This window comes from Colletotrichum truncatum (assembly GCF_014235925.2).
Source record: "Colletotrichum truncatum strain CMES1059 chromosome Unknown Contig_0002, whole genome shotgun sequence".
NCBI classification, from domain to species: domain Eukaryota; kingdom Fungi; phylum Ascomycota; class Sordariomycetes; order Glomerellales; family Glomerellaceae; genus Colletotrichum; species Colletotrichum truncatum.
The window spans coordinates 1,664,203-1,689,664 of NW_027222399.1; the positions used below are offsets into that span (position 1 = coordinate 1,664,203).

The following is a 25,462-nucleotide window of genomic DNA, read 5'->3' on the forward strand; positions in this document are numbered from 1 at the left end:
CCTCAGGGGATGGGCAGCTCTGACAAAGGCGCCTTATCCGGCAAACCAGCCACACACTCACGACATCAGTCATTTCCTCCGGTAACCGGACTACCCTTCCTTTCACCGACCTCCTCCTGTCATACGCACGAGAGCTCCCTCCATACCGACGACAACGCCAGATCCAGGCTATGATTCCCTCGCCGGGCGTCATACATCATGCCTATACCTGTCAGGCCATCGGCCTACACATGCGCCCGCTGTTTAACTCTCTCGAGCGCTAGGCGCACCTTCTCCGTCTCCTCCATCACACAAGTTGCACCGAGGCGCAATCAAGATTTCAACTCTGGCTTCACGAGCAGCTATGATCCGTCCGCTGATTCCGGTCGTGGACCCATGTTCAATAAGAACAACTTCGGCGTCCCTCAGTTCTATCCCCGGGACCTGAAGAAGCGCGTCGACGATTACGTCGTTGGCCAAGACCGGGCAAAGAAGACGATATGCTCTACAATTTTCAATCACTACCAGGGCGTACGGAGGAGAAGACACCAGGATCATGAAGAGCGTAACACTAGGGAAAAGGCCCAGAGGCAGCGTTATGCCCGGGATAGGGACTTGCACGAAAGACGGGATGTCCACCCCGTTCAAGGTCAGCGAAGTCGCCACTCTGCCTTCCAGCGCTTTCGTGCTGATGAAGAATGGCCTCAAGATGAGTTTCCTGGCCATGCTGAGTCTACGCAGCATTTGGACGAAGGTTACAGTTCGTCAACTGGTTTCGATGGTTCGTTTTTGGCCGAAGAACCCGCCACTCCACCTCAGGTCAAGATTGACAAGAGTAACTTGCTACTCATCGGTCCCACTGGCGTTGGAAAAACGTACATATTAGAGTGAGATGGCTCTTTCCTTGAATCTTATGTCTTCTCAGTCTAACTCCTAGCAGGACTCTAAGTAAGAAGCTCAACGTGCCATTCACAATAGCCGATTGCAATTCCTTTACCCAAGCTGGTTACATCGGACAAGATGTAGAGACATGCATAGAGCGACTGTTAATCGAGGCGAACTACGATATTAAGGCGACTGAGCACGGCATTGTTGTTCTTGACGAGTTTGATAAGCTGGCTAAGAGAGAGAGCATGAATGGACGGGACGTCGGCGGAGAAGGCGTTCAGCAAGCCTTGTTGAAGCTGGTAGAAGGCTCCAAGGTAACTATTAACGTTAAAGACAACAGATCATCGCGGTCCGCTTCGCCCATTACGACAAACTATACTTCGTCGAGCTCGACATCGGCCCCACAATCGACTCCGCCACAGGGGAAGGTTGACCAGTATACCATTGATACCACAAACATCCTATTCGTTTTCTGCGGTGCCTTTGTTGGCCTCGACAAAGTTGTCGTGCGGAGGGTATCTAAGCCTTCAATGGGCTTTGGTTCCGAGTTGCGCGCGGCCCAGAGTATTGGCGGCAACAAGCATGCTCTCCCTCGTCAGCTTTTCTCTCACCTACCGCACGTCGATGCGGGTGCGCCGGCTTCCGCATATACACCGCTCGACCTCACAACGCCTGTGGACTTGCAGGCATTCGGATTCATCCCCGAGTTGATTGGTCGAGTGCACAATATATGTGCCCTTAGCCCATTATCTTTAGATGATCTTTTCAGGATTTTAACGGAACCACGCAATAGTCTGATTGCACAGTATACTGCCCTATTCGAAACCTACCCTTCCCGTCTATACTTTACCAGAAAAGCGCTATATGCTATTGCTGAAAGAGCGGCGAAGTCAGAGACTGGCGCTCGTGGCCTCAAAATGGAGATGGAAAGAGTCTTGGCGGAGCCCATATTCGATGCCCCCATGCCGTATGTACTGATCACGGAGGGCTGTGTTAAAGGGACCGAGAAGGCCGGCTATTGGGGGAAAGATGGCCGTTTAGAAGTAGAACGGCGGATGCAGGAAGAGGACGCTGATAATGCTTCACGTGACCCGGATGTTACGTTTGAACAATACCGAGAGGCAGGCCAGAGCGGCGCTTGAGTATCACGATGTTGGCATATTCATATATGTTTTTGGCACGGTGCACCTGTATATGTGGTATGGTGTTTAGGAGTAGGTAGTTCGGTGAGGATATGATGCAAGCAAAATGTCTATAAAATTACGTAGCTTGGCCCAAATAAATACTCTGATTGACAAAAGCTATTGATGTGCAACATCAGGTTAAATTCGATATGTCTCATCCTGCCAGAGGTTGAGAAGGTACGGCAGACACAATTCAAGCGATTTCAAAAACGTCGCTGGGCGACAAGCTGCGGTACCGCTGTCGGCGGAAAGGCCTCGGCTCGGGGGCGGACATGGTGATGTTCGGAGAGAAGGCAGCGAGAAGTCAATAGTCATGGTAGGCGCCCGTCGCCGGGGAAATCAGGGACACGTAAGAAGTTGGTAGAGCTGGCGGCTGGCACCTGGGTTGCTGGGCTTCCCTCTTTTTTTCCCTCCCCGGGTGCCTGGGGCTGCAACAATTGCCAGGAAAAGGACCCAACATTTGCGCCATTCACCCACAGTACCCACGCCAAGTGGGATCCTCAATATTTGGACAGCGGCCAACGGCCAGGAAAAAAGTTTCCAGTCATTTCCTGAGGACAACAGCGAGCTCCAGCGGGCTTCGGTGCGTTACTGGCTGCTGTGTCGTGTTCTCCAATTGAACCCGAACGTGGACCCGGTGTATCCCGGAGGGACCATCTCGGCTTAATCGAGACTAGCGTGACGAGGTAATTTTTCCTCCTCGATATCCGATCACGTGATGTCCCCAGCAAAGCTCTAACCGACGAAGCGTAGATTCCGAGCAAAACTGCTCACTTCCTCCTAAGTCCTCCTCCAACTTTCAACCATCACCTCTCCACTCCCATCCGAAGTCGCCCTTTTTCATCTGTCAAGATGTTCAAGAGGTTCGTACCATCACCCTTATCGACTTGATGAACCATATCGCGTTCAATTGGCCCCAATTGAGCTAACTGTCCCCGAATAGCGGCATTTCCTCCTTCGCCAGGGCGGCTCGCCCTTCCTTCGCGGCGAACGCTACCCGCCGCGCCATCAGACCTGCTACCTTCAGATTGCCTGCGACCAGCAGATTCGCCAGCACTGCCGGTGTCGGTGATGGAAAGATCTACCAGGTATGTGATGCCTTCTCAGCTACATTCCGCTGGCCCGAGGGTGATGCCGGTTACTGACAACAACAAACCTACAGGTCATTGGTGCCGTCGTCGATGGTTCGTAAACACCGAGAAAACCCTTCAAGGGGCTTGCCTCCATCACAGCGACTCTAGTACTGACTTCCTACGCAGTCAAGTTCGACACTGCCAAGCTCCCTCCCATTCTGAACGCCCTCGAGACGACGAACAACGACCAGAAGCTGGTTCTTGAGGTCGCGGTACGTACCTTGACGGACAAGAAAAAAAATGTCCACTGCAAAGTTTGGCATCAACTAACACGTCTCAACAGCAACATCTGGGTGAGAATGTCGTCCGTTGCATTGCCATGGACGGTTAGTATCCCTATCAGGAAAAGTTTTTCCGTGCCCAAACTCACGCTTTAATAGGTACTGAGGGTCTCGTCCGTGGCCGCAAGGCTACTGACACTGGTGCTCCCATCACCATTCCCGTCGGTCCCGAGACTCTGGGCCGTATCATTAACGTCACTGGTGACCCCATTGACGAGCGTGGCCCTATCAAGACCAACAAGAAGCTTCCCATTCACGCCGATGCTCCCGAGTTCATCGACCAGTCCACCACCGCCGAGATTCTCGTCACTGGTATCAAGGTCGTCGACCTCCTCGCCCCCTACGCTCGTGGTGGAAAGATCGGTCTCTTCGGTGGTGCCGGTGTCGGCAAGACCGTCTTCATTCAGGAGCTGATTAACAACATCGCCAAGGCTCACGGTGGTTACTCCGTCTTCACTGGTGTCGGTGAGCGTACCCGTGAGGGTAACGATCTGTACCACGAGATGCAGGAGACTTCCGTCATTCAGCTTGATGGCGAGTCTAAGGTCGCCTTGGTCTTCGGTCAGATGAACGAGCCCCCTGGTGCCCGTGCCCGTGTTGCCCTGACTGGTCTTACCATTGCCGAGTACTTCCGTGACGAGGAGGGACAGGATGGTGAGTTATTATTCTTGCAATTGATTCCCAAGTTCGCACGGCTAACTAGTTCCCAGTGTTGCTCTTCATTGACAACATTTTCCGTTTCACCCAGGCCGGTTCCGAGGTGTCTGCCCTTTTGGGTCGTATCCCCTCTGCCGTCGGTTACCAGCCCACCCTCGCCGTCGACATGGGTGGTATGCAGGAGCGTATTACCACCACCAAGAAGGGTTCCATTACCTCCGTCCAGGCCGTCTACGTCCCTGCTGACGATTTGACTGACCCTGCCCCTGCCACCACCTTCGCTCACTTGGACGCCACCACTGTCTTGTCCCGTGGTATCTCCGAGTTGGGTATCTACCCCGCTGTCGACCCTCTTGACTCCAAGTCTCGTATGCTGGACCCCCGTATTGTCGGCCAGGACCACTACGACACCGCTACCCGCGTCCAGCAGATCCTCCAGGAGTACAAGTCTCTCCAGGATATCATTGCCATTCTGGGTATGGACGAACTTTCTGAGGCTGACAAGCTCACCGTCGAGCGTGCCCGTAAGATCCAGCGTTTCCTGTCTCAGCCCTTCACCGTCGCCCAGGTTTTCACTGGTATCGAGGGTAAGCTCGTTGACCTCAAGGACACCATTGCTTCTTTCAAGGCTATCCTGAGCGGTGAGGGTGACTCCCTTCCCGAAGGTGCCTTCTACATGGTCGGTGACTTTGCCTCGGCCAAGGAGAAGGGTGAGAAGATTCTGGCGGAGTTGGAGAACAACTAAACGACTCGCGACGAAAATACCAAAGTGCGTCGAGGGGAGGGGCCTATAGCCTGTGTATAGAAGAGGAACGATGGAATGGGGAGGTTTCTTAGCTCAATTTAAGTCTCTTTTGTGAGCTGTGTACCAAGAAATCTACTTAATTCCTCTTGTAGTTGAGAGAATCTCCTTATTTCTTCAAACGCTGTTCCGTGTCACCTGTGATGTCATGCCGCCGTTTCCACCTGTGATTTGACATGGGATAACTAATAGTTGTCCGTCATGCTGTACGATATGCTTAGCCTACAATTGTCAATCAATACCACCTAACGGTTCGCCGGTTTCTTCCCCTAGTTATCCGATGCTGACTCTCATGTTGATTGATGTGTTCACCACATGATAACTACCTATAAATCATAACAGCCACAGGACTGGACTCGTTGCTGGTACTAATGCTAGCAACCATCGATCTGTATGAAGCCGTCTAATCTACAACTATTCCAAGCAAGCCTTTTGCAACGACAAGGCGAATCGCCTTTTCCTGCGGCGTCACGCAGTGGGCTCAAAGTTGCCCATGCAGGTCGCGAAGCACCGTCTGACTTCGCCCTTGAGGAGTAGCCACAAGGACGAATGCTTTGGGAATCAAAACTTCGGACATGCTACAGGCGAAGCGGCCGCTATTGCAACAAACCAACTGCCCATCGGTCTGCTTGGGGCCAGGTTCTTGTGTTGGGGAAATGGTGCGAGACAAAGACCTGAAGCTCGTTGTTGACCTATGAGGGCGGAGGCGGAATCGCGAAAGTGTTTGTCATATGAGCCGGGTGAGTGGCTGAACTTTGCCTTCAGCGGGTGGGATGGACACGTCCCAACTGTTATGCCATGGTAACGACTCTGAGTTGGCGTATTTCCTCATATACAGGTTATTGTCCACCGTCTGGACTCCACCGTCAGCATAAACTGGGAGAGGCCGAGTTCAGAGACTGAGCCATACTTCGGGATGTTGTCCCCTCAAAGGCCCTGCTCGTTTCGTGAGACCCGGAAGGCATGCGCGTCTTTGAACTGGGCCATGTTTGGAGGTGCTTCCCCCCCTCCATGCTGTAATCACTGCCGGCTCTCTTGTTTGGTCATGTCAGGATGTCAATGTGACTCTTGGCAACTACTGACGTGGAAAAACTGATTTAGGATTATGATTGTCCATAAACGCAGGATACTTCTCTCTGAACGCCGGGGTTATACAGACTTTGGTAATCGATCCTTTGGGTTCTAGTAGGAGTGCTGAATTCTTTCTTTCGACACCCTTTCGCATCACGTTTTTCTGGGCTGTCTATATGTATGTGGAAATGCTAGCAACATGTAGTTGCCAGACGTGTCACTCAGTTTATAACAGTACAGAAGAAGGAGACATGTGTCAAAAAGTTGTGCGCAGCGGTCTCTGAACCGCGTTTTCCAGGTTCTCTTACCGTGGTGACTCGATAACCTTAGACATCAAGAGCTCAGAGGAAGCGGATAGAGGAAAGAAAGTCCTTTCAACTCTGCTGAGGGCTTCGTTACATCGGCGCAGGAGCGTGTCCTGTTCGCTTGCGCACGGCGGCTTCTTGAACAAGTTGTCGAGCTTTAAGGATAAAGCCAGAGACAGGGTTCACTTGGAATCGGGTTGATCCTCCCGTTGTGCTATGCACCTCAGGGAAGTGAGAGGGAATCTAGTCGGACGATCCTGATGGCTTGATCTGTTTGTGCTCCTCTTGGACATCCTTAGGGCATTCTACTAGCGATTATCTCGCTACCATTACCCAGCTGATCGAAAATTTAAACGCAATTTGACACGAGTGTCCTTTAACCGGTTCAGCAACGACAGAATTGTTGTTGCGTTGAGTTTGTCAATAGAGACCGCCTTGTATGACAGAGAGCACCAACGTTCGTCAAGGACCGACTTAAAACAGAGTAACCAAGGGACTTAGCGACAACGAGGATAACCGCCAGGCCGCTCTTCGCAACTTAAAGACGCTGTCACGGTTATCCTCGTTGTCGCCTCTAGAGTCCTGTTTAGTAGTGAAGCATCAACGGGGGAAAAGCGTGCATTTTATTAGCTTATGTTGAAGAGAGACGGCTAAATTCGCCATTCATACTTAATTTAAAGGAGGGCTGGGAATTTCAGCTCACGAGTAAGGTCCTTGCTACACTTTCCAAGCAGGCAGGATGTGCTTCCATGCAAGCTCGGGTTCAAACTACGAACAGAACGATGCACCCTCCAAATGTCGTCAGTCGTGCTCATAAGATGAAGGCAATAAGAAGCTCCATGAACTGAGTTGTAGACATGACACTTTGCGGCTGACTCAAAAGTTAAGAAAAGGGGGTATCGATACCGTCGTCCGGGATTTGAGCCCTTCGCTCCGCCCGTACGGGATATGGGGGGGGGGGGGGGGGGGGGGGGGGGGGGGGGGGAGGTACATATACTGAAGCACCAGCCGGCAACAAGCTTCACAATTGACCAAAGGTGTTTAAATTGAACGAACCATTACAGTTGGGATGCTGGCATTATAAATGGTGCTTCCACTACATTTGGGTATCAGGTGCCGAATTGAACAACTTTACCGTCTCACGTAGCCATCCTTGACCTTTCCCAGGGACTCCATCCCTTTAGTTCCCCTTGCCAGCGGACTTATCCAACGTCCGCCGGCCCGCAGGGTCATCATAACGTATTAGATCCTTCATTATCATCATATCCATCATTGAACCTAGGCACCCTTAGGCAGCCGTCGTTTCCTTCCCCGTCACGGCCCCGTTTCCATTATTACTCGCGTTCGTGGTCGTAGGTGGGTGATGGTGCCCGAGACCGAGAACTCTTTGGAGGCTCTTCCTAATGCCTTTACCAGCCCCAGCCTCGTCCTGGCCATCCACCTTTTCTCCTCTACCTAGGAAACCAAAACTCATTCTACGAGTATTGTTCTGGCCCCCACCCTCGGTCTGGGACTTCTTTCTCCGTCGCACAGCAACGATTCCAGGATCAGCAGTTGAGGGCTTCGGGGGCCACTCGCCGTCTCGCTTCCAACCTACGACACATGCCTTAATCATGTCTGACAGGTTGACGGGGCACGACGGTGTAAGGGCATGCACTATTACCTTCTCGTACAGGGAAATGTACACCGAAGGGGTAATGGAGGCACGCATTGGGTTTGCAGGAGGTAGCAGAGGCGCAGGCACAGGAATGAGGGTCTCGATGGGGTACGCCATTGACAGAGGCGATGTTGTCGACCGTGCAGACTCCTTTGACTTTTGCGCAGTGAGTTCCTTGGACGCATCCTTCGTGAGCTCGGAACCGTCCGACACCACTGCCGAGGCGTCATTGCTCGGCTGCTGTTGCAGAGATCGGGGCGGTGACGAGGGTGAGGCGGAAACCAGCGGTGCAGGTGGGGGTTGCGATATTGAAGAGCGGAAGAAGAGGCGGCGAGGCGAGAGAGGGGAGAATGTCTGGGTGGGAGAAACAGGCTTGGCGCGGAGGCGTACCGTACGTGCACCTGTCCAGGCATTACGTCTCGCCTCGAAACATGCCAGCCCTTCATTCCATTGCATCTCCTCGCGCAGAGCCCGCCTCCGCTGTGCGCGCTTCTCGGCGACGGATGCATTCACCGCAGCGCCGATCGCATCGGGGCTGTCGAAACGGAAAGGGGAGAGGGACAGGGGAGGGTCCTCGTCGGACAGGTCAGATACCCATTCCAGACGGGGTTTGAAGCGTGCGGGATCCTCCGAGACGGTGCTGTAGACGGACTCGGCGTCAGTGTCTGACAGTCCTTCCTCTTCGTCCTCGTCATCACTCAGCGCGGTCTCGGCTGCTACCTCGTCTTCCTGAATCGTCGTGTCTGTCGCTTCGGGTTTTGGATCGGCATGTTCTTGCGGCTGTTCTGGCGTTTCTTGAACAGGCGCATCAGTGGTGGTGAGCGCTGGGATTATTGTGGGTGTGGGATCGCTATTCTGGGTTGGGGGAGAGGCAACGGGGGGCCAGACGAACTCCCAATCGTTGCGAACCTTCGAGGCCAGGTGCTTCTTAACGGCCTCTTTCTGTTTGACCTTGTCCTTGCTGAGAAGATCTGGGTCGTAGTCGGGCAGATCCAGCGTCAAGGGGTGCTGGGAGTTGGGATGGCGGAACTTGGACAGTGGCGACCGCGGGGATTTGTATATGTCTGAGAATAGCATCTTTGAAGTCGAGGGTGAAGTCGCTGTGGTATTCTGTGGCTGGGGGTTTGACAGGGAATTGGCCTCAGGCGCAGTGGCGGACGAGGGGGAGGGGGAGGTGAGAGGCATGGGAGGCAACGAGGAATCGAGGGAGGGCGGCTGGTCTATTATATTTGGACGTGCAAGTGAAGCTCCCGGCACAGGAGCCGTGGCGGTAGCGACCGTAGCTGGAGTAGCGGCAGCTGGGCCTGGAGTCGCAGCAGTCGCAGTCGCGTGCGGGGTGGGCTGGTGGTGCGGGTGATGGAGCGCGCCGGTTTCTGGGTTGGTGGTCGCGGCCGCGGGTGGCCTGATGGTGGCTTTCAAGGGGGCTGGCCTAGTCAGTTATAAGTTCTGTCATGTAGATTGCCTGTACTTTGTTTTTGTGCAGGACGTGCAGGACGTTCATAAGTCATGCATTCGGTATTCGCTTCCAAGGCATGTATGAATAATACAATATAGAGGCGAGGAGGGATGTGGAGGGGACGAAGGTGCCGCTTCCGAGCATCGTGCAAGGCAGTCAGCGCTGGAATAGTGTGTGTCGACGGGCGTAGCCAAGCCGGTCCAGAACCCTTTCCTCTCCTGTCTGTTCTACCTGCGCTTGTAGAAGAATGCAGGTGGAAGCAGAAACGAGAAAGAGGGTGCATAAAACACGAACAGAAGGGTAGAACAAGCAGGCCTAGGGAGGGAGGGAGGGAGGGGGAGGGAAGGAGGCGAAAAGTGACAAAGTGAGGCTAGCCGCCTTCTGTCTCTCACTCACCTTGGTCTGGCAGATGAGCGGTGTCGTTGGAACCAGGTGCAGGATCTTGGTTGGTCTGGGGCCTGGATGTATCAACTGAAGGATCTTCCGCTGGGGCTGCTGGAGTATTTGGCGATTCAACTGGCAATGGAGACGCCATGTTTCGTTAGAGAAGTGAAGCGAAGACGGCTGAACAAGCGAACAAAGGTAGTCGCGGGCACTGAACAAGAAGATTAAGAACCAGGAATGATGCCGAGGGGGGTCAGACACAAAAAGGTAATCCTGACCCTCTCACACACTCTTGTGGTTTTTTTTATTTTATTCTCTCACAAAAAACCAAGCTAATTGGAAGCACAAACCTCCTTGCCCCCTCCAGTCCAAGGGCCGGTTTTTCCTGGGGGCGGACGCAGGGTTCCATCACTAAACTTCCGCAGTGTGCCTCTGGCATCTGCGCCTGAGCCTTGCCAATACCTACCTCCCTCCCACTTTGTCACTATGGGTGGTCGAGAGTTGTAAGGCTTCCCGCAGGTTAAAGTTCGTGGGATAGTTGTGCCAACCCTTCATTAACAACTTTAGTAAAGGTGTTTTCATTTAATACTACCCGCGAAAAAAAAAAAAAAAAAAAAAGCTGGATCTGAAATATCACGCCAGCATTCCAGAGGTTGGACCAGTGGCTCTGCAACTATCGGCCCAGATCTTGACAGGGAAATACTGGAGCACAACAGAGCGCCGCACGAGAACGAAGTGGGGAGATGATGGATAATCGTCCACGAGACTTGCCTGCAAAGTTTGCCTCGCCAAGAGAGCGCACTTCCTTCTCGTGATCGGACCCAAGCCAAGCGTAGCAAGGCATTTCGGCATCGAGCACCCAGTCTAGCTTGTCTGGAAACTTCCCAAATGTGATGCTCAGCCTTGATTCTGAGTCCTTTAGCGCTTCAGATCCTCTCAAGCCGTGGAGACGCACGCCCGGACGAAGAAAGTTTGCCTGTCAATGGGTTGTCACTTGTTTAGCACGGACAATGGCACATGGCTCTTAAGGCATCTCCATCTGGCTATCCCACCTAACTCCTCGTAGCTGAGGGGTCGTTGTGACTGGTTCGGAGATACCATGCAGGCTCCATTGGCAACTTTTAGGAGAGGCTGACAATATCGGGGTAACATGGGTTCTGCAAGCTAAACCCCAACTGCTTGACGGCGCCTCAGTCTTTCTGGCAAGCTGCAGCATGTTCCATTTCTTGATTGCCAGCCAACATTCTTGCTTGCTTGCTTGCTTGCTTGGTGGTTGCTTTATTGCCTGTATCACTCGCTACTTGCTGCCACAACTGCCAACCATTCATTAGGGTCCCCCGCCCGGCTTCTTGCAGGGCGCAGATCCGGGGTTCTTGGTTGGCGATTGGCCCTGAAGGATCATGTATGGATGAGATGTGTTCGGCCCATAGAGACGAACTGTGCTCGGCGCAAAGTCCCCGTCTTACTAGCTGGTCGGGAAACGTACAACATGACACCAGCGTTCTGACAGGACAGACCAAAACAGGAATTGAGCAGACAAGAGCGTGAAGCGGTTGTGGACACCCATGCGATAACGGCGTCAAGCGCTCATCGTCTTGTAGGTTAGCACCTCCCATTGTCTCGTCGTCCTTTCGAGTCTGTCCGGCCTGTATGAAAGGGTGCCGACATCGCGACGTCGCGACATCGCTCCGCTCGGCACTAACTACACACGATCCCTCGGTCGGAGACCTTGGAAAGACAGAGCAGCTAGTTTATCCAATGACAAACTTCTATACCAAAGGGTCTCCATCCTTCGGAGCCTGGCCGGGGCCACAGACATTGGGATCCCTCGTGGAGAGCACCAACAAGTGACAGACGAGTACAAGAGATTGATCCATGTGCTCTGCTCGCTTGCGGATTGCAGCAAGAAAATGCGGAGAAGGGGTACTATCAAAGACAAGCTTCCAGCTCTTTTGGGAAAAGGCCTGGGCGGGGCCACATGACGCCCACTACAGGACCCACCACCCTGCCAATCTGGGCTCTGCTTATATAATGCCTCTCGGTCAATCCCCGGAGATGCCTCCAAGGGTTGTCACTCAAAGCAGATGTGTTGAATAAACGGAACGACGGCCATCTTCGAGATTCTAAGTCATCCATAAACTTACATTCCTAGCTAAACATGCGTGACACTCACGTATACTACGACTCGTAACCGGACGGACAATGGTGGTCGCAAGATTAGACGTTGAACCAATTCTTAAAACCCGAGAACTATATGCTACTACAAAACAATACCAATAGTCACCCAACGCCGCCATCAAGTTTTTGTTTCGCAAGCTTCGTATTTGCTTCTTGATGTTTCCGGCATATTTTCTCTAAGCCTTTAGGTTTCGCAATGAGACACCGAGGAGAACGAAAAATGAGGCAGGTGGTGGCATTTTAAGCAACTTCTTCCACCATCTTGCCAGACTTGAGTCCTCCAGGAACGAAGACTTTGCCCGCCGGTCCGCCAATCATGTCATCCGGCACCGCGACGACGCTGCCCTTCTTCGAGTTGACCCAGCGGACGAACGCTGCGTCGGCCCTCTGCGGCTCATTGCTCGGTGTCTCGTCACCGGTCGCTTGGGCCTTGCCCTTGGTCTTGGGTGCTTGTTTCTTCAAGAGCTTGTTGATTGTTTCCATCTGTCATAAAAAAGAAGGGAAAAAAAGTCAGCTTTCTCTCATCAATGCACTAGCTGTAGAAATAACCCACCTTGACTTCCTCATTGCGCTTCTCTGACAAGTTCCGTCGGCGACGCGCCATTTCTGCCCTTCTCATAGAAAGCTCCTCAGCAGTGAAGACCTTCTTTGCTTGAACCTCTGTGATCATGTCATTGTTAGTGTACAATGCTCTCCGACTGCTTGAAGAATGGGGTACGTAGACTTACCGTCTGAGAGCTTCATGTACTGTTGGGGCTCATCCTCAAATCTGGCACGCTGTCTTCTGGTCATCTTAGTCAAGTCAGGCGTTCCCTCGCGGCTACCGAGCTCGCTGTCGGCCTCATCGCCCTCGGCGCCCAGCCCTTGAGTTTCGTCGGCAACCTCAATTTCTTCCTCTTCGCCTTCTGCGTCATCCTCTTCTTCGCCCTCGGCATCCTCTTCTTCGCCCTCAGCGTCCTCCTCATCTTCCTCGTCTTCCTCATCCTCGTCACCGGCGCCTCCGACATCAATGCTCATATCCATTGTGTTCTCAGGGTCGCTGACTTCAATCTCACTGAGCTCTTCCTCGTCATCATCGTCATCATCCTCAATGACCCTCGCCGCAGCCGGTCGTCGAGGTGTGACCTTGCCTGCCTTGGGCAGTTGGATCTTGATGGTGGAAGCAGCAGGGGTGTCCATGTCAACATCCCCCTCGGCATCCTCCTCCTCACCCTCAGCATCGACATCCATGTCATCATCGCCCTCAGCATCGTCATCATTGAGATCCTCCATCTCTTCGTCCTCTTCTTCGTCGCTGTCAGACGCGACAACATAGCTCTTCTTGGGACCGCGGTTGCGCTTTCCAGCGACGATCTCATTGCCACCAAGAGAGCCCCTACTGTTTACAGAGATACTGTTTCCCGTCGAGTTTCTGCCTCGGCCAGTGCTGGTGGCTTCACGAAGCTTATTTGCGGGCACCTTAACAGTAAGGTTCAAGTGCTCGCTCCCCGGCGAGGATGGGGGGCCGCGGGATACACCTGAGGTGCGGCCCTCTGAGCGGCGGGTGCGAGTAGACATGCTGCTATTTCGTTCGCTGTCGGCCCAGTCAACAAGTGCTTCAGAAGCCTTCTTGGCCGCTGAACGGCGCGGTCGGGAAGCCATTGTGTGAAAACAAGGGGTTGCCAAGGGCGCGCTTGCAGTTTGCTTGGCTGTGATGACGTGAATAGAGTTGATTCCGCGTATATGATTGCGCGCCTGTGAATGTGTCCTCTGGAAGGGGAAAAGATTGAAGCTATGGAAGTAGGTATGTGCGTGTGTGTGTTTTGAGATGACCGATGGGGGATTTTAATCAAGATTGGGAACGTGGGAGGTTGAAATAAGGTAAGCTCGGGGGGCGTCGAGCCAGACAAGGAAGGGTAATGGTGAGGTGGCACTGTTGCCAATCTGATCCCCTATATACGGGAGATGAGGTAAGGCAATTCATGTAGCAGGCCGAGATGCCAGTAGGAATTAAGGCGCATATTGCAGAAACTTTACGCCTTTTTTTTTTTACCGCCCCCATGCGGGCGCGTTTTTGTTTTTTTTTCCCTTTCTCTCCTGGCGCTTGATTTTTGAACCGACGGCTACTTTCAACTTCTTATGGTAGAATCAAACCGTATTCGGGGCCTGTACAGTGCCAAGCAAATACTCCATCTCGCAGAGATATTGGTTTTCAACCACACACGGTTGCATGTCTCACTTGAGTTGGCACACCCGTCTGAGGCAATGTTGATATGCGATTGAACAGGTGTAAGGTACGACGATGATGGGAGCTGCAGCGAAGGGGGGGAATACCAAAGACTCAAAGGCATTCAAAGGTTGCAATCTGCGATGGAAATATGCTTACCAAGTGATATCCTCCTGTGGGACAGGACGCGTGCGAAGCAACGGCAACGGCAAATGGAATAATTGCCCTTTCCTATGCGGCCTATCGCCTCAAGCTGAACCCCAAGTAGGACACGGCAAGGTACAGAGAGTAAAGATGAGGTGGCTGTGGCCAAGCCAAGCTGGGCGAAAAACAGGACCCCCTGAACTGAGACTTTCTGGCGATTGGATCTTGTGTCTCCTCCAGCGGCACTCCTCTTTGCGTTTTTCTCTCCTCGCCTCAAATGTCTCGCGCGACTGGCGCTCTATTCTCTTTAGCGAACCCACTCTGTGCAATTGCCTCAAAAAAGCATATAGCCCCATAAGAACTCACCCTGATTGACCCCGGCTAAGACCAGGTGCTGGTCGGTTGGTCGGTCGGTGAATGAAAGCGTTGAGCGAATGGTCAGAGATCGTCGGTGACCGCGAATGAGCAAATCGGATTGGCCTTGCTTCAGCACTGTCTGTCGAATCAAAGTAATCCCGGCTGATTAAAGGATACGTGATTGAATAGTTGAGACGGTCTCAATGAGATGCAGCAATATCCAACTCTGGCGTGGATTGCGCTTTTCACAGGCTCACCTTGAGTTCAGCACGAGGCAAGCTTCAGTCTCCAACAGGCGCTGGAGTCCGCTGGAGCGCCGGAAGTCGAAAACGGAGTCCCGCATGGTGGGCACCATGGACAACGTGCATGACAACGCCCCACCTCCCGCCACCCCAGAAGCGCTACAGAGCAACGGTACACTGCCGTAACAAACTGCAATTGCTTCTGCTGCCGTTCCCACCCCACTGTAAGGAAGCCCGTAATGAACGTATCACAGCGGCAGCTTCTCCGTATCCGCCTATCTTCCAACCGAGGCATGTGGTCATAGGTGCCGAACGCCGACATTGTAGCCCGCCGCAAGATACGACTGCTTACTTCTGGCCAGTCCAAGTTGCGCCGAAACCAATATCTCCAAACCCATTCTGGGCAGTCTATACACAATAACAAGACATGAGCGACCCCGACGATAGCAAAAGCGCATCGGGTATTCCCGCCTGGCAGCGTGAATCACAACACAGCGCAGCCGAATCCCCGTCGCAGTCCGAATCAACATCACAGGAAACCAAAAGCGAGGACTCTGCTGAAGACAACCTCGAAGTAGCGCGCCGTTTCTTGGAAGACGATGAGATCAAAAACTCTCCAAGGGAGAAGAAAGAAGAGTTTCTCAAGACTAAGGGATTGTCATCTTCAGAAATCGAAGAATTGTTGGGCAACAGCTCCGCTTCAGAAGCGGCACAAGAGGCATGCTTCTCCTCTTGCACCGCGCGTCCCAAGACTAACATTACCAGATTGCGCAGACAGAACCCGTGCCAGCTGATCCAGCGACGATAACGACACCTGAGCCACATTCGACATCTCCAAACGACGTCTCCCTGCCCCGAGCAAACGACAATCCTCCGGTCGTAACTTACCCAGAATTCTTGACCAAACCAAGCCGCCCACCACCTCTTATCACGGCAAATGGCATTTTCAACACTCTCTATGCCTTTGCAGGCATATCTACCCTCCTGTATGGCACAAGCAAATTCGTAGTGGCTCCGATGGTCGAAAACCTAAATGAAGCCCGCGACGAGCTTCACGAGACAACATCTCAAAAGTTATCTGCCATAATCGAGAAGCTTGAGGGCACCGTCTCCGAGATTCCCTCTAAGAAGCACACCGTCGATCAGCATGAGGATAACGCGAGCAGCAGCGATGACACCGAAGACCCGTCCGAGCTCTTTCACCGCGATATCGGTACCCAGACGTCCTTCCCCTCCTCCCCGAGGCTGGGAGTCACGTCTGGCCTGAATGAAAAGACAGAGGGACCTCAACCCAATTCTTCAAAGCTGGAAAACATTGCGCGCTTCGCAAATCAGATCAAGGACACGTGCACATCCGAGACGGATGACCTCGTGCACATCAAGTCTTCCATGGACCTTCTCAAGGATGATCTTATGCAGATGGCGTATCCTGCGCCCAAGGACTTTTCCAGCGGGCTGTACGGTTACCGGTCCAACGAGCCTGATGATGAGATCAAGAAAGTCAAGGACAATATCAGGCGCATCAAGGGAGTTATGCTCAGTACGAGAAACTTTCCCGCCTCGGTTAGGTGATGGCCTCTTTTTAGGCGTTTAAGCGTGTCATTATGCAGAGACTTTCAGTTAAGATAGGTTTACAATGGATGCGATTATGGACAAGGGTCAACAAGGACGACTCCCCTCGATGTTTCGAGAGAAGGGAGAAGGGAGCTCAATTATCACTAGTCGCCCTACGAGTCGCGGTTACACAATATAGGGGTCAATGTAATATACCAGGAATGAACTTTGATGATTTTGGTTCCTCTTTGATGCTCAAGTACTCGACGCAAGCCAGCTATTCTGAAGTTGCTGTCTGCAAATATCTGGCCACAGAAGTCCTGCAACCCTTGCTTTATGCATCCACCAGACAGGCTAGTCCTCTTCGGCCAGCATCCGCCAGCTTGAGACATACTATTTGCACCTTGATCGTACACTGAAAATAATCTACTGTTTGGTCCCTTCTCGTGTCTCCGGTTTGTCTTGCTTAGTGTTTTCGGACACTATTCTTAACAGCTCGAATATGTGTTGCCAGGTGCCAACGTAGATGTGTTCATAGTGGCGATTCTCAGCCACTTGTTGCGTGTTGTACCACTCCAAAGTAGGCTTGAATGTATAAGAAACAACTGATCGGTCTGGGTCCTTTCTGGCTATGTCTCGTACCCATTTGAAGAGTAAATTCTCGCAGCGACTTGTGTTGATTCGTCTGACGCTCCGAGGGGGGTGGAAGATAATGTTGCCTCCAAGGGTATCCGCGGTGTGGTAGAGCGCGTTGGTTTTAGTATTCTCCATAGCACCAGCCCCGTCAACGTGAGGGCTACACGATACACGTAACACGACCGAGCGATATCCCTTCTCGATTAGAACTGTTTCTTCATCAGGTATGTAATCATGGGGCTCCTTAAGCATAGCTTCTAAAGAGTCCAAAGTAGCATCAAGCGGCGAAGGTTCTGTAATCGTGCGGAATCCACCTAACCAAACCCTCCTCAAAGGAAGACCCGGGTTTTTCATTTCGCCATGCTCTTCAACATACTCAATCAGACGTTTTTGGGCTGAGCAGAGCTCAGACACAAGAATCTCGCCGTCTGTCGGAAACCGGCTGTTGGCCGATGCGTCCCAAATAAGAAGCTCAGTCCCCTTCCATGGTCGAAGGTAAGGATTGGTGGGTCGGTAAACCGCGAGCCATGGATGACGCTCGTGATCCTTGGTCTGGGACGCTATACAGTCCTGGGGAGTGTAGAAGAACGCCAGATAAGTGTTGAATATCATTGGTGACGAACCTGGCACACCGTTGGGTACGTGCTTTGGATATACTTTAGAGAAGAATGGCCACGGAAAGTCAAACCACTTCTTGTATGTTGCGAGTTCCCCGTGAAAGTCTTCCGCAGATACCGCTGCCTGCATATCTTGACGACAAGACACTGGGTAACCAAAAAGTTTGGCAACAGTTGGCTTCGGCCTGCCGATCGGGGCCCTAACAAGTCTTTCAATGCTCTTGGCAAGGTCAAACAGGTAGTTTTTAATCGCCCAACTAGCTGAACTTGGAAGTTTCTTGGTTGCCATTGGTAAGTTTTGTTTCACAGGACCAGGTAATTGATCCTTTGTTTCTGGTATACCTCCCGGTTGTGTCTCAGCACCAAGGTCGCGATCTGTTCCAGGAGAGTACACGGGGATATCTTCCAGTTTGATGTCATGACGAGCATCGGCGCTCTCATCAGTCCCTAAGACATAAAATTTCCGGAACTGATCAAGCCGAGTTTGCGACCAACAGCCGAACCAGTTTACTAAACTTTGCTCGTCGTTAGCATCGATATTTTCGTCGGCAAAAATGATGGGCTTTAGTTGCTCATCAGACACAACACCGTTTAACAAAGGCTGCTGAAGACCCTCGACTAAACACCAAGTGCCAAAAAAAGCTGCACAATCTTCATGAGTGAGTTTCGCTTCCACTAATTTCTCATCTTGCATCGACTTTGACTGTCGGGCGTTGTCACACCGTGCCAACAAATCTTTGCGTTGATCTGACCGCCCTAGGGCAAGGTCCCGAAGAAATTTGCAGAGGCTAGATGCAGCCACGATTTTGGTGTTGTTGCTTGGCCTCTGGTACGTTTTGGCGTACCATTCGAAGAGTTGGAAAGCCCGGCGTGGCTCGGCAACTAGAAAGCTTGGAGTGACTAGGACTGCATTACCGTGTGGAAATAATCTTGTCAACTCGAATTCGCCCGGTACAGTTTTGTAGTGTGAAGAGCGGATGGAAGGGTACATCGGTTGCTGCTGGAGCGACTCGCCGATGCACCAGAACACATAAGCTGCGCTGTGTTTGTGCAAAAGCAGCTTCATTAGGCCTGGAAATCGCCGGAGGGTGCTAGTTGCAGTTTCATGGACGATTATAGTTCCGTGGCTGACAATTGTGGTGTCCGTAAACGCTGCCCAGTCGCCAGGCGTCTTGGTTGAGAAAACCCTGCAACTTGGGTTTTCTATGTGAAGCCACTCGCTGAGTGTATCCAGCATGGCCTCTCTGGACGGAGGAAATATCAGGTAAAAGTTGTGATGCACTCCTTGTAAACTATGTGGCGTAAGTTGATGATAGTCAAGGTGGAGTAGGTTTTGTAGAATCGAGAGGCGCACATCTCTTGACTCTACTGTTGTGACTTTCCGCTCCGGCAGAGGCTTGATAGCAAACTGGTATGGCTTGTATATGAAGTACTTCAAAGTTACCTTTTTGGGGCTGTCAGCATCGGCTTCGGCCATAACGTCTTTCCAGTCCTCACACTCCGTAGGATAGATAATGACCGAGAAATCTTCGTGAAAACAGGTAGCTCCTAAAGAGCCTAGTCTTAGTCGCTCAGCGGCCCTATCGACAAGACTTTGGTCATTCGCTAACTTTGCTCTCATGCTGCCATGGGAGAGAACGCGCTCAACTACTGTGGTTCGTTGTTGGCCAAAGGTACGAGCATTGCAGATCCTGGTGAATTGCAACACTTCTTGGTTGATAAATTGTGCATGCCACGCTTCAGAATTGAGTTGAACGTTTTCGAAAATGGCCAGAACATCATTGGTTCCGCCGGGCCCCAAGAGGATTCTCTTTTCAACGTCCTGCCCTATATTTCTCTGCTGATATTGCGATATGGATAATTTGCGAAGTATGGGCTGCGATTGGCCAGATACTAATGGTGGCGATCGTCGTCTCGGTGGCGGTGACTTTGGTCTTTTGGACGGGTCAGAAGGCGGACTATCAATATCCATAGGTTCCGGCTCTTCGACGAGGGGAGTTACATTAGCCCATTGAACAGATTTCTTTCTTTTACTTTCTGGCTGCACCGGAACTGAGTGCTCTAAGTCCATAGGACGTGCTGATTCTGCCCTTTCCGATTCCATGGACTCGCTGGCTGACGACTTGAGCTCATCAACAGAGCGCTTCATCGCGGACCGACGTAGCGTAGTCGCACCGACTGAGTCGGACATAGGGGGGGGACCGTTACTTATACTGAAGAGCGTGGCCGGAAGTGCGGTAGGCGCTTGATCTGCCTTTTCCCGACCCTGCAGTTCAGCTTTCCTTCTAAGTCGGTGGCTCGCGAACATGCGGGGATCTTTAGTTGTGTCGGCTACGGTGTCGCTCAGTCGAGCGTGTGATCGTATAGGCTTCCCGCTTGTAAATACATTTCCAGAACTCTTCACCATTGTCCTTGTTCCAGTTTGTGTTTTTTTGGCGGTTCGAATGGGCCGCGAAAATTTTGAGGCAAGGGATGTGTGACTTGGACGCCCATTATAGACAGATGTTGTGGCTGCTGGCCTCCTGGCAGTACCTTGATACCCAGTAACCGTTGTAGTGGTCGACATTTTCTGCAAGCGCTGCTGAGATGACGATGCATATTCCTTTTTTTTTGGTGGTGATTTGGGTTTGACCTTCTGAGAAGACCGTCTGCGATGAAGATCAGATCCGTCCTCGATTGGATGATTTAGCGATTGCTTGGCCTGAGGTTCAACGGACGAGATCGCATCTTGTCTTGCAATGGGCTTTGGAGGGGGCAGTATGGCATTATAGCCATCCTCGCTAATGCTCTCCTCACTGGAAGAATATTCTGCTCTAGATTCACCCTCCCAAAGAGTGATTTCCAGGCCGCGCCGTTTGCGTTCAGAATTGCGTCGGCGGTGTTGTTCTCGACGTTCTTCATCACGTTTGTCGACAAGTTCTTTCCAGGCGACGATGTCAAAAACTGCCTCTTCGCCTCTTGCTTGTCTTTCTTGCGTGGCTTTCCATTCCTCCAACAGTTCACCCAGGACATTCTCTTCTGGCTCCCAAGTAGCCTCTTCGAGAGGGTATCCTGTCCATTCCACCAAATAGAAATCTTTGCCTTCGTCATTTACCTGGTACAGTATGCCTTCTACCACCCACTCATCATCTGAGTCGTGTTGGGATGCTATTGGGGAAGTTATCGATATCTCGTCATCGTCCCTCTTGCAAGGGTCCTCCTCCAGGCAAGAGGAGGTCTCGCTCACGAATAAGCCAGAAGTGTCCATGACAGGTTACGACCCAGTGATCATGGCATCATCGAATAATTGTGCTTGCTGCTATGATCGCCTGGGTTGAGTGGGTTAGACCGCGGGGCGGCGCGAGTGTCGTCGTTTGGTGAAGAAGTCACTGAGAGATCACGCACTGAGCTCCTGAAGGCCGAGCTGACTTGCAAAAGCTGCGCTGAGACTTGGCAAGGACGTAAAACTAACTCTATGGATATCGTCCGAAAAATTGAGAGCGTTGATCAGACGATGAAGAGAAATTTGTGGTTGGACCCAATGGACTGAACCGCTGAGTGATGAACATGAGAAAGTTCCTGGCCTGGCGAAACGGTAAGCGGGGATTTCTCAAATGCAGCATAATAACACACCACTGATATGAAGCCTTGTTCTCAGGCGGAATGGTTTGCTATAGAACTGTATGCAAGAGGGGAGCAGTGTTGTTATCGGAAAACTTTACGTCGTTTTAGTAGTATGAACCGACGGTAATCGACGAATACCGGTTGGAGAACTGACCGGATGTGTTCACACATGGAAGAGCACCTCTTCAGCGCTGAGGTGACTGAATGTCAGGTTGGATGGGGTGGTGCATCTGTGCGAGGGTGTGGTCAAGGCGACCATTGGGGGGGGGGATAACCTGACCAATTACCCACTTATTTAAATGAATTATGGGTCTATCTGACCAATTTTATGATTGGCTGTATTGAGGTGAAGTAGGTCCACCTGACCATGGAATTTTTAATCGGTCAGGTACACGGACCAGTTACTAATTACGTCCTACTACTGATTAAGGTACATACCCTATATTAATATTTAAATCCCTATTCTATTCTGATTCTCTTCCTTTTCCTTCCGTAACCTTTTCAAATCTATAATATAATTAGTTCTAAAGTAGTTCGGGATCGATCCCGGATCGATTCAAAAGTAGTTCGTTTACTATTCTCAAAGGCGATTTAATATCCTCCTCATTTAAAGTCCTTATATTAATAACATAAAAGACTCTATTCTTACTTATTTCTAGATATTTTATAAATATAGGTAGAAAGATTACTTTTTAAGCAAGTATATAAACATCCCTAAGGCTATTATGCCTAGAACGGGTTGCCTCTGATAAAACAAGTGTTAGAGGTATTTCTAAATCGGTTTCGAGTTGATCCTGAATCGATTTAGAACTAATTCCAAAGTCGTTCTCATATATCCCTACCTCCTTATTTACTAGTAAGCCAGACTAGGCCTAGGCTAGTAGTTGATAGTAAAGATTTAAGTCTTCTTCAGCTTTTATATCAAGACTAGTAGGTTCTAATAGAGGACTTATTCCCTCTAGGCGAGGGAAGAGATTTTCAATCGATTAAAGAGCCATTGTAAATCGATTCGGAACGGATTTAGAAGCGTTTAAATGTCGTATGTTCTTACAAAAAGTATGTCAAGGGTAAGGTTTCAAACCGCGCTAAGGAATTTCAACCTGACCATAGCTAACTAGCTGACCATGGTCAGCTGATCTCAGGGTAGCCCCACAAATCACAAAATAAGTGGGTAATTGGTCAGGTTATCCCCCCCCCCAATGGTCGCCTTGACCACACCCTCATCTGTGCCTGTACGGCGGTCGCAAGTGCTCCAGAAAATTAAAGAGGGGCTGGAGTTGTGGGTATCTTCTTAACATTTAAAGGATAGGATTGTACAAAAAAGTAATAGGAAGCTACTTTGGAGTCCAACAGATGTAGTCCAAGTAAGACGATCATGGTCCTTCCTGTTCCTATGCTTATCCAAGTGTTAAGCAATGTTTTCTGCGTATTCTAGATTTCAACAACAATCGACGCTGCCAAAACTTCCAGAATAAGATGCAATAGCCCTAACAGTATGGCTTGTTAACACATCATTATCATCGTTTCAATTTCACGAATCATTTCGTCTAGCAAATAGGAAGGGAAAAAACGCCATCATCCAATAGGAACAAGGAAAACACAGGGAAGATACAACAAAATTGCAGGTGATGTGCGAGCGATTTAGAGGCTCTAAGGAGGCTCTATCCTCTCTCCCCTCTTTTTGGACCGTTGACGATATATTCGGACTGGTATATGTATCTTTCGAGATTTACGCACAGGAGAATATCCTGACTAGTATGTTGACGTAGCTATCTAACTAAACATCAAAGAGGCACACAAACATGATGAGGCCTGTCGGCTCAAGGTGGATGACCGTAAGGGGAAGAGAGGGACCCAATCTTAATAAAACAGTACACCTTCCTTGCCTTACCTTTAGATCATTCATGTGAGACGTCATTGTAGTTGGAGCCCTAGATGTGGTTTAACCTCAAGTTCTATTGGCGTTAGACGGTCCATTGCTCAAGGTTCGCCCTACAGGTTCAGGACACGTGATCCTCATATATGAAACGCGATACATCCGGCTGCCGATGGTGGGATCCTGACCTTTGGATTTCGTTTGTCGCCTCACGCCAGTTCCAACACAACCAAACAGGAGAGGGGGAGAAACAAATAGGTGACGGGTGGTGGTTGGTGCATGGCCAGTGGGTGGTGTGGCTCAGCGGGTTACAGTGCTTCCGGAACGTGGAGTGCCCCCTCCAACGCTGAGGCGGGCAGGGAACCTCAGTGGAAGGAAGGTCTTGTGGTTCATGTGAGTGCCTCACCTACCTATAAGGTTTCTTTGACAGGAGCAAAGTACCAGAAGTACCAGAAGTACCTAGTGTCTCCGCAACTTGGGCTGGTCCATCAATCTCGTCACCATTATCCCCCGCTGTTGGTGATTTGCCGCAGGGAGGGTTTCCCATGAATTATGCCAAGAATGCCACTGGACAATGCTTCAACTTCTCATGATAAACCTCAGGTGTCCGTCTCCTTCAATCCGGTCAACTGATTCACAACGGGCCTTTGAAATTATCTGAAGAGACACAAAAGAAATAGACGCAAGCGCAGGGCTAGGTACTTCCCATCTCCAGAAGAAAGGTACTTCCATACAAGTGCAACCTCCTTACCTGTTACCTTTTTTATTTTATTTTTTGTCGCTGCCTTGGGAAGCCCTCTTCAGTGCTGTTTCGACCCTGTTCTCTTCCACCCAACTTCCCCTTTTAGTGGCTGGCTGCTCCACGTCCCTGGTTTCTGACCCCCCCAGCGCCCATCTTGAGCCAATCCCAGTAGCCTAAAGCTGCTGCGCCGACACCACTCAACCTTTGCTGCCTCACCTGCACGCGCTACCACCAGCTGCACTGTCCGCTCCAGTTTGGTTCAGTTCCAGACCCTTACACCTTGCCTCGCCTCAACTCAACTGCTTTATCTCCTGGGGCCGCGCACACCTCCATCGAGCCGCAGTGTCCTGGTTTCGCAACAACAACGATCCTACATCTCCCAGACTCGTCCATCGCATTAGAAACAAACCGTCAACATGGCAAACGACGAATATGACGTGAGTCCTCCATCTGCAATCGCCCGCCTCCCTTCGACCTCCGCCCGCCCCTCTCCCTACAACTGTTCCCCTCCTTGCGCTAACCTGACGCTCTTCGCAGTTTCTCTTCAAAGGTGCGCCGACGACCAACTGACCTCCCAACACCATCGCAAGATGGGAACGACGGCACCGAATGGCGAACTGACATTTTGACCCTTTTAGTGGTGTTGATTGGAGACTCGGGTGTCGGAAAGTCCAACCTTCTCAGTCGATTTACTCGTAATGAGTTTAACCTAGACTCCAAGTCGACAATTGGCGTCGAGTTCGCCACCAGGTCCATTCAGGTCGACTCCAAGACGATCAAGGCACAGATCTGGGATACCGCCGGCCAGGAGCGATACCGCGCCATCACCTCGGCCTACTACAGAGGTGCTGTCGGTGCCCTCCTTGTCTACGACATTAGCAAGCACCAAACATACGAGAACGTCACGCGATGGCTGAAGGAGCTACGGGATCACGCAGACGCCAACATCGTCATCATGCTCGTCGGTAACAAGAGCGATTTGCGGCACCTGCGAGCTGTGCCCACGGAGGAGGCCAAGTCCTTTGCCAGTACGTTGCGGTGAAGAAACAACGGGGGATACAGGATCCTGGGTCGGCTAACATGTCATTTAGGCGAGAACCACCTCTCATTCATTGAGACGTCTGCTCTCGACGCCAGTAACGTCGAGCTCGCTTTCCAAAACATCCTGACCGGTTCGTTGTTCCTAATCCTTGCAGATAGCTTGCAAAACCTCTACCCCCTGACTTGACCTGTGTGCTGACGTCGCTTGTTCGCCCACGTACAGAGATCTACCGGATTGTATCAAGCAAAGCCCTGGATTCAGGTGACGGAGCCCAAGCCTCGATCGGAACCGGCCCTAGCATCGCGCTCAGCAAGCCTGCAGACGACAGCGCAGACAAGGGCGGCAAATGCTGTTAAAGCACTCCTACCTGAAACCTTCACGGCCTTTCAGAGGGCTACTACGGTCGATATCATGGCGTCTCTTATATGCCCCGGAATCTGTATGTCACTTGGTCTAGGAGGGGCTGTT

At 51.4% G+C, this 25,462-nt stretch overlaps 7 protein-coding genes across 7 annotated transcripts; 4 read left to right on the top strand and 3 right to left on the bottom strand.

Annotated features, from left to right (window-relative positions):
* Positions 1–198: 198 nt before the first annotated feature.
* On the top strand, positions 199–2,009 carry CTRU02_203418 (ATP-dependent clp protease ATP-binding subunit clpx; the record flags this gene model as incomplete). Its single annotated transcript, XM_036724042.1, has 2 exons — positions 199–866; positions 920–2,009. 2 exons carry the CDS (start codon positions 199–201, stop codon positions 2,007–2,009), a joined length of 1,758 nt encoding a protein of 585 aa, XP_036584156.1.
* An 894-nt stretch (positions 2,010–2,903) lies between these two features.
* On the top strand, positions 2,904–4,867 carry CTRU02_203419 (ATP synthase beta mitochondrial precursor; the record flags this gene model as incomplete). The annotated part of the gene is made up of 7 exons (XM_036724043.2): positions 2,904–2,914; positions 2,995–3,139; positions 3,214–3,235; positions 3,311–3,396; positions 3,468–3,510; positions 3,565–4,119; positions 4,176–4,867. 7 exons carry the CDS (start codon positions 2,904–2,906, stop codon positions 4,865–4,867), a joined length of 1,554 nt encoding a protein of 517 aa, XP_036584157.2.
* Positions 4,868–7,588: 2,721 nt separating this feature from the next.
* Positions 7,589–9,948, bottom strand: CTRU02_203420 (uncharacterized protein; the record flags this gene model as incomplete). The annotated part of the gene is made up of 2 exons (XM_036724044.1): positions 7,589–9,381; positions 9,810–9,948. 2 exons carry the CDS (start codon positions 9,946–9,948, stop codon positions 7,589–7,591), a joined length of 1,932 nt encoding a protein of 643 aa, XP_036584158.1.
* A 2,267-nt stretch (positions 9,949–12,215) lies between these two features.
* Positions 12,216–13,616, bottom strand: CTRU02_203421 (papa-1-like conserved region family protein; the record flags this gene model as incomplete). Its single annotated transcript, XM_036724045.1, has 3 exons — positions 12,216–12,458; positions 12,529–12,635; positions 12,704–13,616. 3 exons carry the CDS (start codon positions 13,614–13,616, stop codon positions 12,216–12,218), a joined length of 1,263 nt encoding a protein of 420 aa, XP_036584159.1.
* A 1,735-nt stretch (positions 13,617–15,351) lies between these two features.
* Positions 15,352–16,496, top strand: CTRU02_203422 (peroxin 14 17; the record flags this gene model as incomplete). Its single annotated transcript, XM_070204205.1, has 2 exons — positions 15,352–15,642; positions 15,687–16,496. 2 exons carry the CDS (start codon positions 15,352–15,354, stop codon positions 16,494–16,496), a joined length of 1,101 nt encoding a protein of 366 aa, XP_070061968.1.
* Positions 16,497–16,904: 408 nt separating this feature from the next.
* On the bottom strand, positions 16,905–20,978 carry CTRU02_203423 (chromo domain-containing protein; the record flags this gene model as incomplete). The annotated part of the gene is made up of 1 exon (XM_036724047.1): positions 16,905–20,978. One exon carries the CDS (start codon positions 20,976–20,978, stop codon positions 16,905–16,907), a length of 4,074 nt encoding a protein of 1,357 aa, XP_036584161.1.
* Positions 20,979–24,384: 3,406 nt separating this feature from the next.
* Positions 24,385–25,350, top strand: CTRU02_203424 (Ras-related protein Rab-11B; the record flags this gene model as incomplete). Its single annotated transcript, XM_036724048.2, has 4 exons — positions 24,385–24,389; positions 24,490–24,980; positions 25,044–25,124; positions 25,217–25,350. 4 exons carry the CDS (start codon positions 24,385–24,387, stop codon positions 25,348–25,350), a joined length of 711 nt encoding a protein of 236 aa, XP_036584162.2.
* Between the last annotated feature and the right edge of the window lie 112 nt (positions 25,351–25,462).